General features: G+C 35.4%; 3 protein-coding genes across 3 annotated transcripts; 1 reads left to right on the top strand and 2 right to left on the bottom strand.

The window, feature by feature from the left end:
• Positions 1 to 538: 538 nt before the first annotated feature.
• Positions 539 to 2557, bottom strand: LOC18037350 (50S ribosomal protein L29, chloroplastic). The gene is made up of 2 exons (XM_006428143.2): positions 2106 to 2557; positions 539 to 974 (listed from the first exon to the last, which is right to left on the bottom strand). Exons 1-2 carry the CDS (start codon positions 2445 to 2447, stop codon positions 801 to 803), a joined length of 516 nt encoding a protein of 171 aa, XP_006428206.1. The 5' UTR covers positions 2448 to 2557; the 3' UTR covers positions 539 to 800.
• Positions 2558 to 3445: 888 nt separating this feature from the next.
• LOC18037763 (ubiquitin carboxyl-terminal hydrolase 4) lies at positions 3446 to 8508 on the top strand. The gene is made up of 6 exons (XM_006428142.1): positions 3446 to 3813; positions 4345 to 4461; positions 5730 to 5828; positions 6289 to 6474; positions 6616 to 6797; positions 7733 to 8508. The coding sequence occupies exons 1-6, from the start codon at positions 3697 to 3699 to the stop codon at positions 8139 to 8141; spliced, it is 1110 nt and encodes a 369-aa protein (XP_006428205.1). The 5' UTR covers positions 3446 to 3696; the 3' UTR covers positions 8142 to 8508.
• A 337-nt stretch (positions 8509 to 8845) lies between these two features.
• LOC18035748 (calmodulin-binding transcription activator 3) lies at positions 8846 to 16160 on the bottom strand. The gene is made up of 13 exons (XM_006428141.2): positions 15857 to 16160; positions 15602 to 15721; positions 15188 to 15303; positions 14900 to 14988; positions 14729 to 14771; positions 13724 to 13928; positions 13486 to 13599; positions 13061 to 13356; positions 11903 to 12454; positions 11019 to 11716; positions 10037 to 10616; positions 9579 to 9902; positions 8846 to 9194 (listed from the first exon to the last, which is right to left on the bottom strand). The coding sequence occupies exons 1-13, from the start codon at positions 15894 to 15896 to the stop codon at positions 9093 to 9095; spliced, it is 3279 nt and encodes a 1092-aa protein (XP_006428204.1). The 5' UTR covers positions 15897 to 16160; the 3' UTR covers positions 8846 to 9092.
• Between the last annotated feature and the right edge of the window lie 785 nt (positions 16161 to 16945).

Below are 16945 nucleotides of genomic sequence, written 5' to 3'. Positions count from 1 at the left end.
CCTAGTTGTTCTCAATCAAGTCAATATGAAATAGCTGTAACAGTGGCATGGATTGTGCGGTTGATTAGAGGAAGATGCTACCTACCCATGTTGCAATAAAGGTTTTATTAACTAGATTCAAAATCCATCCTTGGCACAATAAACAAAAGAAACCTATTCATCAAAAGAAAACAACTCTTGGCACAAGGATGCCTGAACTTAAAAATTGATAATGGAATGGTAGGATGGATACTATAATTGTGTAACATGTCTCTTTTAACACCTATCAAATTTAGCTCAAAGGACAAGTAGCAAAACATTTGAAAGATGTAAACGGGCTCTTTGACTTGTCCTAAATGGGAGCAAATGGCATAGCTACAGATTCAAGCAAGTTTAAATTATCTTCGCCAACCCACCATATCCTTGAAGAGTAAATAGTAGAACAAGAGCATACCTAAGTCTTTCTTAGACAATAAAAAAGTAAAGTAACATAGGATTCTTTCCTTTCTACAATGCCTCATCAAAACTTAGTGCAATAACATCCAATGAGAATCAAAGATCAGCAGAGCACACTTTGTGAGAGAACTTGTAATTAAAATCAGAAGAGGTAATAGCTACAGAAATTCAATTTGAATAGAACAAACACTTCCTCAAGTTTGTTTCATGGGAGGAAAAGTTAAAAATATTATACAGAAATAGGAACATACCTACAATACAGAACATTACACACAAATTGTTTGAGCCAGCAAATCTGCAATGATTTCAGGAGCTTTCACTTAAAAAAATGAAAACAAATTATTTGCAAAGTGTATATAGATGGCTCATGCAGACTTCTCAGCTTCTGCAGCCGCCTCTTCCTCTTGCAACTTCTTCAAGGATGGAGGTGGTCTAACTACAATGCTTTTCTTCCATTGTCGATCAAGCTTTCTGGACAATCTCTTGTTAATTCCTTCCTCAAGCTCTCTTTCACGTTTAACAGTAAGCATGCGAGCAATCTTTTAATAGAAAAAGTAAATGATCTAATTAGTAAGATAATAAGACACTGATACCCGAGGTTGGTAGTGTGCAAAGAGCAAAGTCTCAAAGTTCCCGTAGAATTTCATACACGAGTTACAAAATAAAGAAACAGTAGTCTACTCGGTCAATGTGATCAAGCCAGAAAGCAAGGATAAAGAGTTTACACTGTCAATTAAGGTGGGTCTTATCATATCTAAATTAAGATTAAACGTGCAACTAAGAAATCTGAAATCAACAAACTGCATTCAGTCGATGGTAAAGAATTAAGGAAATATACGAGGAAAGAACAAGAAAGGAAGAAGGAGATACTCATCACTGACACAAAGGCACCACATGCACATTCTAGGGCTGCTAGCTTAACTTACTCCTCACAGTTGTTGGTTTGTGAAGTATGGAAGACATTTAAGTGCCACATGAACATTGTGAAGGAAATGCTATTGTATTGAGTTTATTGTACAATAGTTTTATAACTCCCCGCAGTTCAAACTTCAGATTGCACGCTTAGACTTATTCGTTGTGGAGTGGACGAGCTACCAAATTTGTAATGACCCTGTCCTCTCTTTACCCTCCCTCTTCTCCCTTCTCAACCAACCGAAATCACCCTTACATCCCAATGACGACAAACTCCCAAAGTACTCATCCAAAGTGATCACCACCTCATCTCACCATTTGGAAGCAGTAAACATAAGTTTCATTCAGCATTTCACTTTAAAAAGGGGAATTCCCACAAGTTGACCATCAGCTGTCAAGTAATTTCTAGCAAATCAAGCAACATTATCTTTAAGCCTTTCTCTGCCCTAGAACAACAATCACAAGAGCCACGCTCAATCTTATCCACCCTCTAGCGGTTCACTAGAAATACTAATACTTCTACAGGTACCATCTTCCTGAGCCTCTTGTTTTATATTATATAGTTAGCTCAAAGTTGCATTTTCTGAGCATGAAGCTTCAAAAAGTTTTAACCTTTGCTTCTAAAAAGTATTTTATCATATCACAACAATCAAATGGCCCATACTTTACACAATAAACAACAAACCCAGATATGAAAATTCCGTTAACATTCAAATCAAACCACAAAAAAAAAAAAAAAAAGAGAAAAGAGGGAGTACCCTTCTGCGCATACGACGAAATTCACTAGACTTGAACTCATTGCGAACTGATTTTTGAAGACGTAGCATAAACAGCTCACCCTTCAAATCAACGACCTCTTCGTTAATCTCCTCTGTCGTTTTGGCTCTAATTTCCTTCATTTCTTCTTCTCTCTTTGCCATCATAACCACTGTCGACGAACCACGGCTTCCCGACGACGAAGTCGCGAAACGCAACGGCGTGCGAATAGGCCACGACTGACGAATTTGGATGCCGTTAAAGGTTGACTTTGGAATTTTCGAGAAGGGCTCTGTTGGGAAAGTGATTGTTGTTGTCGAAGCAATTGAGAGACTCATCGTCATCTTTTGGCTGCTTCGCTGCGTTGAGTGAGCAATGTGCCTTCGTGAACAGCGCTAAGTACGTACTTGAGTAAGCAATCGATAAGGCTGGCTTCTCCTTTTGTTTTTATATTTTTCTTTTGTAAAATTTTATTATATGAATTATGTTATATATATAACTAAATTTTTTTATATGAAATAATAAAGCAAGAACAACATTTTATTTGTCTTCCCTTTACCTTACTGAAATTTTCAAACGTTAGTCTAAATAAAATTTTTATGGGAAAAGGTTTAGTGAAAATTATTTTAAAAAATTTAAAATAATGTGCAACGGATGGGTGTGCCTTTTTTTATTAAAAGAACTATGAGCTTATAATTTAATATGTTGGTTCAATAAAAACATACCTATTTCACCATCACGAGTATTTTATATAATCATTCACAATATTTAAAATTATTTTTAAGATTCTTAATTTATCTATAATCTTATATAACAAACATTGTGCTTAATTTTTAAATATTGGTCGATGTTAAAAAATTAAAATTAAAAAATAAAAGTACTTGTTGCATAGTTTTTCAATAACTCATTCATAACATGAATAACAACTATTGATTTGGTTAACACAAAACATAATTTATATATCAACCATTAAAATTTTTTAATTTAACAAAAAAATATGTACGCTTCTTATAAAGTTTTTCGTAATTAATAAAATGTTGTTCCCTATGATTTTATTAAGTCGCGATAAATAAATCATTTAGGATGGTCATGTGAGTATAATTATCATTAAAACAATAAAAAAAATTTCAGTAACAAGCTTTTGTCCTTGTAATTTGTGTTAATTATTTCTTTTTAATTTAACCAAATATTTTTCGCGTACAATTTACAGCTTGGCAGGCTGGCAGCACGTGATATGGAGTGGCAGCAGCAAATTCAAAGGAGTGGCAAACTAATTTTTTTTTTTTAAACAAAAAAACCTCATATATATTATTATTATTATTTATTTTAATCCGTCATCCCCTAACTTTCATTTGTTTATTTCGGAAGAATTTATTTTACTTTATTTTCTTCACCGTTCTTATTTCCCCTCTCCATTTTTTCTTCACTTGAATATAAAAGAAAATCACTAACCCTAACTGATTCAATTCAATTCAATTTTAATTCAATTTTCAATTGAAAACAGAAGAACAAACAATAAACATATGGGAAGTGAATCGGCGTGGTGAGTTGAATCGGAGCGGGTGAAGAAGATCTAAAACTGAGTGGTGAGTAATGGGTGCTGCGGGTTCTAAACTCGAGAAAGCTCTCGGCGACCAGTTCCCTGAAGGCGAGCGTTACTTCGGCCTCGAGAATTTCGGCAACACTTGCTATTGCAACAGCGTTTTGCAGGTTCTACGCCCCCCAATTTTCATACATATATTCTTTTTGCTTTTGAATTTTCTGATTTTGGAATTTTTTTTGTTTTCTTTCTTAATCGCGATTTAGAATTTGATGCTAGGTTATGATTATTTGTTTCCTTCTCTTTCAATTTTTTGAGTTTTGATTTTTTTTTTTTTTTTTTGGTTTGACCAACAAGCTGTCGTTTCTGGCCGTTTACTGGTCAGTTTATGTTCACCTGATTGTAAAGTTGTATGAACTCGTTTTTGTTAGCTTTCCTACAAACTGTATTGTATTTATTGAGCTCTATCTATGTAGTCTGTTTTAATACAAATTATATCCCTGCCGTTTATATGTTTGTGTAAGCTACTTGATGAGGTGGAGTTATACTTAGAATCTTAATAGTTAGTAAATAATTGACATTTTATTTCTCCATTGCAGCATCCAGATTATGCGTATGTTATGTTGACATGTTTGCAACAGTCCAATGTTGATGCTTTGATATGTTAGATTTCTTATTGTCTATTTCTGATTTCTATGTAGGCCCTTTATTTTTGTGTTCCATTTCGTGAACAATTGCTAGACTATTACTCAAATAATAAGAACCTTGGGGATGCTGAAGAGAATCTCTTGACGTGCTTGGCAGACTTGTTTACACAGGTAAGATTCCTACTAGTCAAGTCATGTGCTGACTTCTAGTGTCGTCGTTTCTTTGTGCTCCTCTAACTTAGAGAAGATAATTTACTAGTTTCCATGGAATCAACTCCGTCCTTTTTAAAAAGTACAAATCTTGCTTCTCAAAAATATAAGTTTATCTGTCATTATAGAATAGGTTACTTATGTGTGATATGGGTGCTTTATATAAAATCAATCCAAACTCTTTATTTCCTATCTGGGATTGCTTAAAATTCTTTCCTTTTCTATGTTCACCTTCACGTTATGAATGGAATAACCTTAATGGTTTTTGTTCAACCTTTATTTTTAATACAAGAGATATGAAAATTCTTAGTGTGTGACTGCGTAGAGTTGTTGTCTTGATGTGATCATTATGATTTATTAGGTAACTAATCAAGATTTCTACTTAGGTGGTTAGTATGCGAAGCCTATTTTTTTTAACTAACTTCTCTACTTTCGGCAAGGAAACTATGATCTGGAATTGTTTTTGCCTTACCTTCTCCCATGATGGTTTTCTTGTCCTGTCACTAGATGATGCATGACATGCTGGTTACCATGAAGGGGCTATTTGGAATGCAATTTAGTAGTTGGAAGCTATAAATTCCTCTATTTTGTGCTGCTTTAGGTTTCATTTCTTACTTCCTTTATATTTTCATGGATGAGAAGCAAGAAATTTTTTAATGAGAAGAGAGATTACACGAAAGTGGATTGTCTAATAGCGGCTTCCCAATTTTCCTTTATTGAAGAGATATTTCATTTCATACTTGTATTGCATTTTGAGGCAGCTTTCACAGGGGCTTAGTTTGCTACATTACACATTAGGGAGGCATTTGTTTACTACTTGAATGGAAGGTTTTAAACTCAGACCTTCTGACTTCTTCTCTGGATGGATTTGCATTCTTGTGATTTTGCATGCTTCTCTTCATGTTTCCATTGGCAAAGATATCAATTTTTAAGTTATTATTTTATTTCTTTTGAAAACCTTTCTTATATTTTTTAATAAGACATTACTCTTAGCCTGGAAAGTGCTGCATTTGGGAGATTTTGTTCATATATACAAATCTCAACTTTGTTTCACTGGCCTTAATTATTCATCATCGTAATTAAGTCTTTTTGGGTTTATTATTTTAATTTCTCTCTCTCTCTCTCTCTCTAAATGGAAATTGTAGAATCAAGTTATGGCATATTAGTTTTTACATCTAAGTATTTGTGCCATGGCGCCAAGGCCAACAGTTGATTGTTCTTTTGTGTAGATAAGGGCTCAGAAGAAGAAAACAGGTGTCATTGCTCCAAAGCGCTTTGTTCAGAGGTTGAAGAAACAAAATGAGCTTTTTCGCAGCTACATGCATCAGGTACATTATATCCATAGCTTTTTCGCGCTCTCGTACAGTATTGATCGTGGCATAACATCATAATATTATTTGCATGTGTGCATATAATTCCTCACATTTTTAGTTCCTTGATCAAAGTTTTGCGCATGCGGGTTTACATTCTCATTCTTTGTTGGGGTTTGTCATCTGTCATACCTGCAAGTATGTTGCAAGGTACGGAATGAGGTTTGACTAAATGGCTACATAATGCACTTAGTAATATTATAAAGTACATCTCACTGCTACTTTTCTCTTGCAATTTCAATGCTCCAATGCTCGCCTTGTTGTTGCATTCGTTTCTTATTTGAAAGTTCAACATATTATTGGTTATTTTCTGGTTGCCTGTCTTAGCTAAAACTCTTGGATCTGCATTTTTCTTATTATCCAGAAGATGTAAAAGGGAATAGATATTTACCTCCTTCATTCCTCATTTTTTGTGTAGGATGCTCACGAATTCTTGAATTTCTTGCTAAACGAACTTGTTGACATTCTGGAGAAAGAGGAAGCTGCAAAAAGTGATCCAGAAAGTTCATCGCCATCTGAGAAGACTGCAAATGGCCCAACAAATGGTCTGGCAAATGGTGTTCGAAAAGAGCCATTGGTTACGTGGGTGCATAAAAATTTTCAGGTATTACCTCCTGTTCAAGTCACTCTAGTGCAATAGCTGAATGTTGAACATATATCATTTACCCCTTTATATCTGCTTATGTTTGTTTTCTACCAAGTAGAAGAATGTTAGATGCTTATCTTTTTATTGCTGTTTTTGCAGGGAATTCTTACCAATGAGACAAGGTGCTTGCGATGCGAGACAGTTACAGCCAGGGATGAAACTTTTTTTGACTTGAGTCTTGATATTGAACAAAATAGTTCTATAACAAGCTGCTTGAAAAATTTTAGCTCCACAGAGACTTTGAATGCTGAAGACAAATTTTTCTGTGATAAATGCTGCAGGTTGGTGATCTATACTTATATCTGCAAATCCTCAGTTACTGATATTTCTTGCATTGTAGTTGTGTTACATTACTTGTGACTACTTGTTTCTGTCTGATTTGGATTAGGCACTTTTGTCAAGTTATTCCTCTTTAACTTTTAGCCATTGTCCTGCTCTTGTGCTTCCATTTACTGGCTATAGGGACACATTAGGTGATGAGATGTAGCTAGTTTTCTTTTCCTCCCTTTGGTGATTTGATAGTTCAAAACTTTTAATCAATTAGAATACTTGTAATCCTTATCATTTGGAAATGACAGATTATCATTTTTCTTTTTCCTTTGGTTATTCGAGAGCACAAAACTTTCAATTTATTATTAGAACGCTACTATTCTGTCATTGGACAAGAAAGATTATTATATCACTTATTTTAGATGTTTATTAAACTTGAATGGTCTGGGTACTGTATGTGCTTTAATGCTGCCACAGTTAATTTTTTACTGGGTGCCTTGTATTTAATCTTTGAGTATGCAATTAAGTCTCGCGAGGAGTCTGTTCAATTAGGCTGTTTTAGAACTTAAAGAACTTAAATTATCTTATTATATCTTACGGAGTTATTTTCGTAGAACTTGTGATGTTGGAGGTAAAGAATCTTTCTCAGGATTCTTTGTTGTACGATATATATACATCTTCTACAATTGTTTAGTGATGGTTCAATTTTCCATTGGTAACATGTATTGAGTTCCGTGCATTTAAGTGCAGCCATCACAAGCTTCCTTTGATTTTATTTTTGATCATGCCTACAAATTGGCCTCAATCAGTTACAAATATAGGCCACATGGAATTACTTAAAAGAGAGAACTTTTGCAATTGGAGATTGGGATGTTTGATGGCGTGTTATGTGGTTAATCCATTCCTGCATGGTAACTGATCATTGATCTTTTTCACCATCTTGCAGTTTGCAAGAAGCGCAGAAGAGGATGAAGATAAAGAAATCTCCCCATACTCTGGTCATTCATCTTAAGCGATTTAAATACATTGAGCAGCTGGGGCGATACAAGAAGCTATCTTACCGTGTTGTCTTTCCGCTTGAGCTGAAGCTTAGCAACACAGCAGAAGATGCAGATATTGAGTATTCGCTATTTGCTGTAGTTGTCCATGTAGGCAGTGGACCAAACCATGGGCATTATGTCAGTCTCGTGAAAAGTCATAACCACTGGTTATTTTTTGATGATGAAAATGTGGAGATGATCGATGAGTCTGCTGTGCAGACATTTTTTGGATCGGCACAGGAATATTCAAGTAATACGGATCATGGGTACATCTTGTTCTATGAAAGCCTTGGTGCTGGTAGTAACAAGAGCTGAGTAGAGAGACGGGCGGGTTTTGGTTTTACAATGATTAGGTATTTTAATCATTCGGACTAATTTTTCTTCTGTTGTCTATGTTTATTATTTTCATTTCTTTTGCCTACTTCACCCTGTGGAAAGAGCTATCGATGCTATAAAGCGGGTTGTCAAAAGAATGTATACTTAGGTGGTTTCCATGTACAGTGTGGATGGTGGAAGCACACTATCCTTTTTTTTTTTTTGGTTCACAAATAAGAGGGAAGGGAGCAACAGTGTATATGGTGTGTGAGAATTTTCACAAGAGACAATTTGTATTCTTCTATGGTTGAGAATGTTCAATTAACACCATAAATGCAAATACAATGCAGTTGGAATTGCTCTCTTATTTGATTTTGCTGCAAAATAAATGGTTGGTATTATATGATTTGTGTGGCTTTGTAATACTTTTCCGGAGAAGGTTACCAGCTTTCAATTTTTAAGAGATTACTAGTGGAGATCAAATGATTTTATTGGCCAAACCTAATATGAAACTACTGAGAATCAAAAGCCAATAGCTTTTTGAACTGTGATTGATGTTACACTTCCCATGGTACCAACCATTATCATTCCAACCGAGACGGCATGTCAAATAGAGTAATAAAATATTTTTACCAGTAATGAAATTTACCATCCAGAGGTGTGATTGCTACTTATCAATTGGGATGAAAATGTTGAGACAATAGTTGGGAAGTTTTAGTATTATTATGAACTACACACACACACATATATACATACAAAATTGGAGTACATTATGCAAATCACACCATGTCAATGTTGATACTTGATACATCGTAACCAAGTTTAGGTGTAAAAATTAGGTGATTGGGAAGTTGCAACAATTGCCCTTTCGGATAAAAACCTATAAATACAAATGATACCAGCTCAGACGTGACAGATTTTTCAACATTGTTAATGAAACCATAGATTCACTCAAGAAGCATTAGGCATGAGAGTGTCATCCAATAGTGCTTCAATATCTACCAAGTCATCATCAAAATCAGCTGTTTCTTCTGCGTTGCTCAGAGCCATGGCCTGCAATATCAGTTTATAAAGGAATAAGCATCGATGAATAACAAAATGCAAGTCATAAAATCCAAATGTTTGTTGCTTATCTAATAACGCATGGTAAAAGTGAATCTCAGGCTTTCATGCACATGACAAGCCTTGCAATTAGCAATAATAAACAGAGGTAATGAAGAAAACAATAAGGCTTGTAATTATTACAAGCATTCTTCTAAAGGACAGTATTCTCTTGTCATACCGAATCTGTATTTATATTGTCAAATTAAAAATTAGAAAGTCAATAAAGAAACATTCAAACAAAAGCATCAAGAGCACAGCACAAAATCTTCAGTAGAACACTCCTATATAGCCAAGTCAGTGTGTTTTTAGAGGAAAACAGAGAATTCATTTTACCTTTGTCTCCTGGATCTCATTCACAACATTCAGCAGTCTACGATATTGATCCCTCGCTTCTGGATACTGAACCATGGACTTCACTCTGGCAAGGGCCTTCTGTAACCTTTCTTCTTTTTGCTTTCTGCCTTCTTTTAGGAAATCATAGTCATCCTCCTTTGCGGATGTGGCTACCATGCTGGAACTTGCAGTAAGCGTCTCCGACTTAAATCCACGCAAACCACTTCCTCTTCTTCTCCAGCGCAAGATAATCTTCTCCATAATTCCTACAGACCATATTATCTTCTTATAGTTTTTCCTGACCTGGTGGCCTCTTACATACGCCTAACACCCAAGAAAGGTATAAGTTAGAATTTAAGAAGCTGCTTTTGATTAAGAAAAATATTTTTTTTAATGAAAGTTGAACAGTAAACGATTAAACAAAAAAATAGCCGAAGCCAGGAAACATTGATATGAACCTGAATTTTGATGATTTGCTGCCGGATTATCAAGAAATCTTTCCTACCCTTCCAACTACGGAACTTATTTTGTATTCGTGTTGCAGCAGCATGCACAGGCTCATCGTGATGACCTGGCTTCTGGGTCTTGACTGCAACAAGTGAAAGAGCACGCTCATCTGATATACCAAATGTATCATTACCATATTCTTTCAACTGCTTTTTCTGGAAGGACTGTACCCGGAACACTTGATGAATACGAGCAGCTGCTTGTGTAGCATTGCGGACAGCAGCTAATGAGTCCTTCATTGACAATCCATATGGAAGATCCCCATCACTGACAGGAGTAGGACATCGTTGAGGAACTGTCTGAACTGCTGTTGCTCCAGTAACTTCAGCTACATCACCATCCTTTTTATTTAAACTAATAGCGGAGAGTGCGGAACTCAAATCTGATTCAGCAAGATAACCAGCAATTCCTTTGTGTCCAATGGAAGAAGCCAGATCGGCAGGTGTTCGGCCTGAAGGATATTTGGGAGTTGGATCAGATAGAGCTCCAGGAGCAGCACCAAGAGCAATAAGGGAAGCAACTGTGCGCTCTCTGGTTTCAGACAAAATTCCAGTAAGAAGATACCAAGAAAGAACTGAATCAAATTATTTTAATACTAAGTACAGTCTTTAAGAATCTTTCCTTTGTGACTTATTTGAGTTTAATGACATAAATATGTCCTTCCAATCACTTATGTCTATCTGGGATCAAAATTGCCGTCACAACAATTATGCATGTGTTAGCCTAGTTGACCACTTTCTTTTAATAGCCCTTCTAATGTTATTGGTTTCTTTCTTACTTTAATAAGCTGCTAGAGTTAATGCTAAAGACCAGCCTATATTACGGTATCTCATATCGCTAAAAGCTGGAAGAGTAGAAGTCAAATGTAGAAAGAAATTAATGTGGCAAAGTTTAATTCAAAGAAACAAGCAAGAAAACTTTCAAGGAGCTCACCTGCCACAATATGCTGCCCAATGAAGTGCAGTCCATCCATTTACATCGCGGAAATTGATATTTACACCAGCAACAGTTGTGGGTTCTAGGGCCCAATCATAGCCAAGAGCAGCTGCAAAATGTAGCACTCCTTGGCCACAATGATCTAACACACAAGGGCCTTTTCCACCTTCAGCTGCCTTCTGCACAAGCCATACTTGCAACTTCTCCTTTAGTAGCTTTTGCACAAGCTTCTCTTTTACCTCTTCTGATGAAAATTTCTCCTCTGCAGTTAGTTTTAACATCAGGTCCCAATCATCATTTTCATCTTTTAGCAGTGAACTGATTTTACTGTTCAGTTGAGATATATCGCTCAGATTGCTGGGATCATAATTAGGAGTACTGACAGAAGTCAGACACAATAACTTTCCAAATTGCATACGGAGATTTTCACTTGTGATGTCACCACAATTATCTGCAACATCCACATCTGGGATATGGCTGGCTCGATATTCAAACTCTCGCACTTCGCTACATGACAACCTATTGGAACATGTAACGTAAAATGGAACTCTCCCAACCTTTTGTGAAGAAGTATGACAACGAAGAACACCACCTGCTACAATTTCTGCTGGAACTTCAATTTCCCCAAACATACATGACCACTTACAATTTTCTGCCTCTTGCTGACTCATCAAGAAACGTCCCGTGATCAGGACCTGGATAACAAAGGAGAAAAGAAAGTATAAATTAGAAAATAGCATTTGAAAAGTATTTCTTCAGCAGGGAACACCAGATTTTGTTTTGATCACTCAATTAAATTTTCTGCTCATCGAATAGCTGAGACACCTAAAGCTTAGTTGACATCATTGCAGAAGAAACAGAATATTAAATATTAAGTGTACCTTGACTTCTGAGCCCACATAAGCCCAGTTTGGTGAGAAATCAATAATGCTATACAGCTGGTCTTGGGAGAGGGAAGGACTCATCATATAGGTATCCAAGCGTGCTTGAGGGGAGACGCCAGAATCATCAACACCATTTTCACTTTCAACTGTCTCCCAATAGGCTCCGGAACTGGATTGCATATTCGACTCTTTTACATCTCCTAGTTCTTTACTCATCCAGCGGTTGAAACTGTCAAGCTTCTTCAGACCTTCTGTAGAACCATCAATTAAATGCTGCTTTATAGCAGAGGAGTAAAAGGATTTCCCATCTATAGTCAAACTGCTTTCTGGATCTGATTTCAGAAGATGTCCATGTTCTGCATTTGGAAGCTGTTCATGAACATCATTTTCCATATTGGGATGTGCATGGGGAGGCCGAAGTGAATCAAGTAAACCATCATGAGCCGCTCCTTGTTCACAAGACTGAGAAGTAAGATCGTGTGCAGAGTCTAAATAGACCTTCTGATCCATTGGCCAATTGGATAAATGTGAAGAATCATTTCGAGATGTCTGTTTACAAGGAAACTTAATGTCTGAACAAAAACAAATTGAACTAAAAAAAAAAAAAAATTAATTGTTTGGGTGTGATGCATCAAGGCACTTCATTAATGTGTAAAATTTATTAGTTGTTTTAAAGACTAAAATAAAATCAATTATTGATAAACCGTTAAAATTAAGTTATTTTCAAAAACCAGAAAATTAGCTAATGAAAGATACACTTCTAAAAAGTCACCAAAATATTTAGAAAAGAAAAATATATTACAAGCACGGAGTATGCTAGATGTTCAGGTCCAGCCCTAAATATAATTAATTTATAACAACAAAAGGGAAGAGACCACCAAGTAATCCAAGCATACTGAGAAATTATGCACAAGTGACAGAATGCGGAATTTGTATGGGAAAATTAAGTTTTAAAATTAGCAATATCCTATTTACAGACTTTTGTTAACACACCCTAGGTTCATCAGTAAGTTGTTTGAGGTGAGTTCTTTCCAGACTCTCATCTGACTATGAAACAATGACAAAAAAGTTGGTGATCTCAGAAAGATCTATCTCATTTGAAATTTAATATCTCGACATGAATAATAAATGCCACACAGAAGTATAAACCCCTACCTGCCACTCCCCTCGGGTCTGTAGATGACTCCCAAACTCCTTCCGTTCACCAAAACTGTTGGTAAAAGGCTCTCCCAGAATGTCGTACCCTTGGTTAGGAATGTCTCCCAGAGCTTCAGGCTGAGATCCAACTCCTTGCGAACAATTTTGCAGGACATCCTCCCATGACGGGAAATCAAGGTTTTTTCGGGGCTCATATGTCAATCCAGTATCATTAGAATTCCTACTTTTATCTGTTTGAGCGGGTGAAATAAAATCAGCCCCGGGAACAACTGAGAACTTTCCTTGATAATTATCTATTAGCAATTCAAGAGTGTTACTAAATTGGTATGTCATCTTGTGAAAGAATCAGTAACCAGTGAAAGAACAGATATACCGAACAGCACATATCTAAGGGGAATAAAGCAATGTAACAATGGATGTACTTGTAAGTGATGACGGATAATAAGGATCAGCAAGTCCTGCATCTATCTTCTCTACCACAGGCTGCTGAAGATCACGAAAAGAGTGGAATCTGGAACTGGCTTGGTTATTATACACTGCATCAAGTATCATCTTCACTTAAAAGATCACAAAAATTCATTATCTTCAAGCAACATTCTATCTCCAAATTAGCGATTCACAATAAAATTGAAAAGTGAGACATAAAATCAACAAATGCACCTGATTCAGCATCCTCATACTCAGATGCCTGAGCACTGTTTAGACTTGTATCTGCAGTTTGTGAAGGCATTTGGTAACTGTTAGGATGAAAACCAGAAGACTGAGAACCTTCTACCTCAGAATTGGGTATGGTTTCTTCATTTTCTTGGGAATATGGAGTAGCTCCTTCAGCCACTTTAGCACGATTAAAGTTTGTCCGATTTCCCTGAAATATGTTTTTACATGATCAGGAAACGAAGACGTAAAATAAGAACACCCCCCCCCCCCCCCCCCCAAACCCAAAAAAAAAAAAGAAAGAAGACTCTTAAGTGGAATAAAATTGCAGCAATAATGATATCAAAAAAGAAGTTCTATAAATGACGATCTGCAAGGTCATAAGGGCATGGTTTTGTAATACAGCTTATTGACAATACCCTAAAAAACGCATCGGTATTAAACAATTGATGTTCCTTTCATATTCAGAAAGAAGTGAAGTCATCATATTGATGGATCAAATGCAGATCAATTCCAAGAGCAAGGATAACCACGGCTAAAATAGCTGCCTACTACTACCCAATAACTGAGCATTACTGGAAGGTCTAGATCTTAAACAAAAGGAAGGTCTAGATCTTAAACAAAAGGGACAGTGGCTAGCAGAAAAAGAAAACAATACAGAATAATATGAAACGTGATTTCTGAATTACCAGTATATTTGCTGAAGCCAATGCTGTTAAAGATCTGTAGGAGAGCTTATGGCAAAGAAGTAAAACACTTAGCTACCAGCATTAAATCTACCTTTTAAGTGACGAAAGGATGACAGAGACAACAACTATAAAACACCTAAACTTGCCAACACATGAACAATGAAAGAAGCTGAGAAAGACAATATGATGTTTCTCGTCATCGTAATGTAATTTATACAGAAATACTATGGCAAGCTGGAAAATGATCTATTGTTCTTGAGCTTTATCCAAAAAACTCCATGTTTGTTGTAATTAATGAAGAGAAGGTCGAACAAGAGCTAACCTTTACTTCTCGGTAGTGGACAAGAACTATGTGCGAGAGTTCCCTGCAGAGGTTGTCGATTAGTACGAACAAACGAGAACCAAACAAGAAATTTCCAATGTTGGTGAGAGAGAGAATGTCGTACAATGCTGAAATAGTTGAACTACAACAAATCAAACACGAAGGACTTACTCTTCAAGCATCCAATAACTGCGCCTTTGAAAATTTTCATTTTCTTCTCCATGGGCATAGTAGCAATGCAACACATCAACACTCCCAGCCTGAAAAGAACAGAGTTTTCTTCAATATACATGGCTAAAGAGCAACCAAATTTAAATGATAATTAATCAATATACCACAGTGTGCCATGTACGATAAACTTGTCATTACAAAGCTGCATATTTAATCACTTTCAATCAACTAATTAGAGAACTTGTATACACAAAAATGAAAAACAAGTGAATCAATTTTTGTACTCACCTTGAGCCTCTCATGAGCTTCTTTGACTGTCTTCCCATCTTTCTTCTTTCTCCAATTATGACCATCTTTTCTAAAGTACCTCAGCACCTTCCGATCAAAAAGAAAAAGCGAACCACCTGAAATCAGAAACACAAATCAAGCCAAGATGACCTTAAAACACACAGAACATGTAAATAAATAACTTAAACCAAGAAAAATAACTATATTCTCTGGTGTTACGAGTCCGGCAAAATGATGCCTGAAACAAATCAAAAGCTAAAAGGCTGAAGGGATTCATGCGAAACAAAGAGACAACAATCGCTTTAATGCTATTCAACTTCAAATAAATCACAACTTATACCCTATGCAAATGGGATTAACCATTTTCGCTACAAAATAAATAAATAAAATAAAATTGAAAGAAAAAGAGCATACTTGGGGGCGTATGAGGAGACTCAGGGGCAATTCGGAATTTAGTATAATTCCTCAAAATTTCACAAATTTCAGCAGGACGTAGCCATCTATGTTGCGCTTCTATCAATATTTGCTCTATATCTGCGTATCCATCATAACAGTTAATTCAATTAATTACTCAATTCATTGAAGCTAAACAGTAAATGAACGAACTAGTCAAAAACAATTTTTTTTTTTTTTTTGCCGGGAGTCTAACAAGAAATAAAACTTTATTACCTAATTGGTTACCAAGAGCAAAGCGTCTAGAGTCTGCCATTAAGAGAACCTTTGATGAATGATGATGTTGTAAAGCTGACTAAGGCGTCATCAGTTAGTTCATCAGTGATTAAATTGATCTCTGAGGCGAGGCCAAGGGTGAAATTGCAAACAAAAGTTACAATTTCGAGAGAATTTGGAATTGCCGAAATTGAATTTTCAGACAAAGGCCTGTTTTTGACTGATGTATCGACTCGACTGCAGCTTTTTGCTCTTGACTTTCCAGGTCCACTTCGCGGATACGCACGCGCTGCAATAATAATACTTAACCATGTTTTTGTTTCTTTTTGTTTTTCCTAAAACATATATATATATATATATTCCATCTCATCTAATTTATTTTAATTTAATTTTCGAAAAATCTACAATTTCTTAAATTATACTTGCTCATCATAAAAAAATCTAATTTTGACATAATTGAATTAGCTACTTAGCCATGTATATTTAATTTCTTAATAAGAGTAATATCTAATTGAGTATGCGACGATAAGATTTTTTATGACACGTTGGACACTATAAGTGAGTAAATATCACTTAATTATTAATTAAGTAATTAATTATAACCATCACCTTGTTACTTATCTTTATCAACGACAAGTTTATCATCATCACTGTTCACCATTAATATTTATTTTCTTTACTAACAATCCATTTCCTTTTGTTAAATTTTATGAATAAGTGGTGGATTTTGTTGTTATTAATATATAGATTTTGCTTTATGTGATAAAATAAAACATTTATTTCAATTACAATTTAGGATTTGATTAAGAATTAATATTTGATTCAATTGTAAATCAATTAAATCAAATAAGAGAGATAAAAAGTTAATCTTTGAGAGATTGAGAGAAAAAAAATTATTATTAATTATTTTTATTTTTTAATAAGGATATTTCTAAAATAAATAATATTTATTGAAAAAAGAAATAAAATCAATCTATTCCGTGTCACTGTCGTATGAGTAATAGTGACTTCAATCTATTCCGTGTTTGAATTCGTTAATTAATAATAACTCGCTCGTACCCTAGATTTTCTCATCCCTAAAACATAGCC

This window comes from Citrus clementina, unplaced genomic scaffold (genome assembly GCF_000493195.1).
Source record: "Citrus clementina cultivar Clemenules unplaced genomic scaffold, Citrus_clementina_v1.0 scaffold_7, whole genome shotgun sequence".
Taxonomy (NCBI): Eukaryota; Viridiplantae; Streptophyta; class Magnoliopsida; order Sapindales; family Rutaceae; genus Citrus; species Citrus x clementina.
The sequence above is the reverse complement of the archived record's forward strand: the minus strand, read 5'-3'. Positions and strand labels throughout refer to the sequence as shown.

Bases quoted from the DNA above. Each gene is read 5' to 3' on its own strand.
- LOC18037350 (XM_006428143.2), bottom strand. From the start codon at position 2,447: ATGACGATGAGTCTCTCAATTGCTTCGACAACAACAATCACTTTCCCA. The intron at 975-2,105 runs GTACTCCCTCTT...TTCTATTAAAAG, and splicing joins TTCGTCGTATGCGCAGAAGG to ATTGCTCGCATGCTTACTGT.
- LOC18037763 (XM_006428142.1), top strand. From the start codon at position 3,697: ATGGGTGCTGCGGGTTCTAAACTCGAGAAAGCTCTCGGCGACCAGTTC. The intron at 3,814-4,344 runs GTTCTACGCCCC...ATTTCTATGTAG, and splicing joins ATTGCAACAGCGTTTTGCAG to GCCCTTTATTTTTGTGTTCC. The intron at 6,475-6,615 runs GTATTACCTCCT...CTGTTTTTGCAG, and splicing joins GGGTGCATAAAAATTTTCAG to GGAATTCTTACCAATGAGAC.
- LOC18035748 (XM_006428141.2), bottom strand. From the start codon at position 15,896: ATGGCAGACTCTAGACGCTTTGCTCTTGGTAACCAATTAG. The intron at 14,989-15,187 runs GTGAGTACAAAA...TGTTCTTTTCAG, and splicing joins AAGCTCATGAGAGGCTCAAG to GCTGGGAGTGTTGATGTGTT. The intron at 13,929-14,728 runs GTTAGCTCTTGT...AACATATTTCAG, and splicing joins TCCACTACCGAGAAGTAAAG to GGAAATCGGACAAACTTTAA.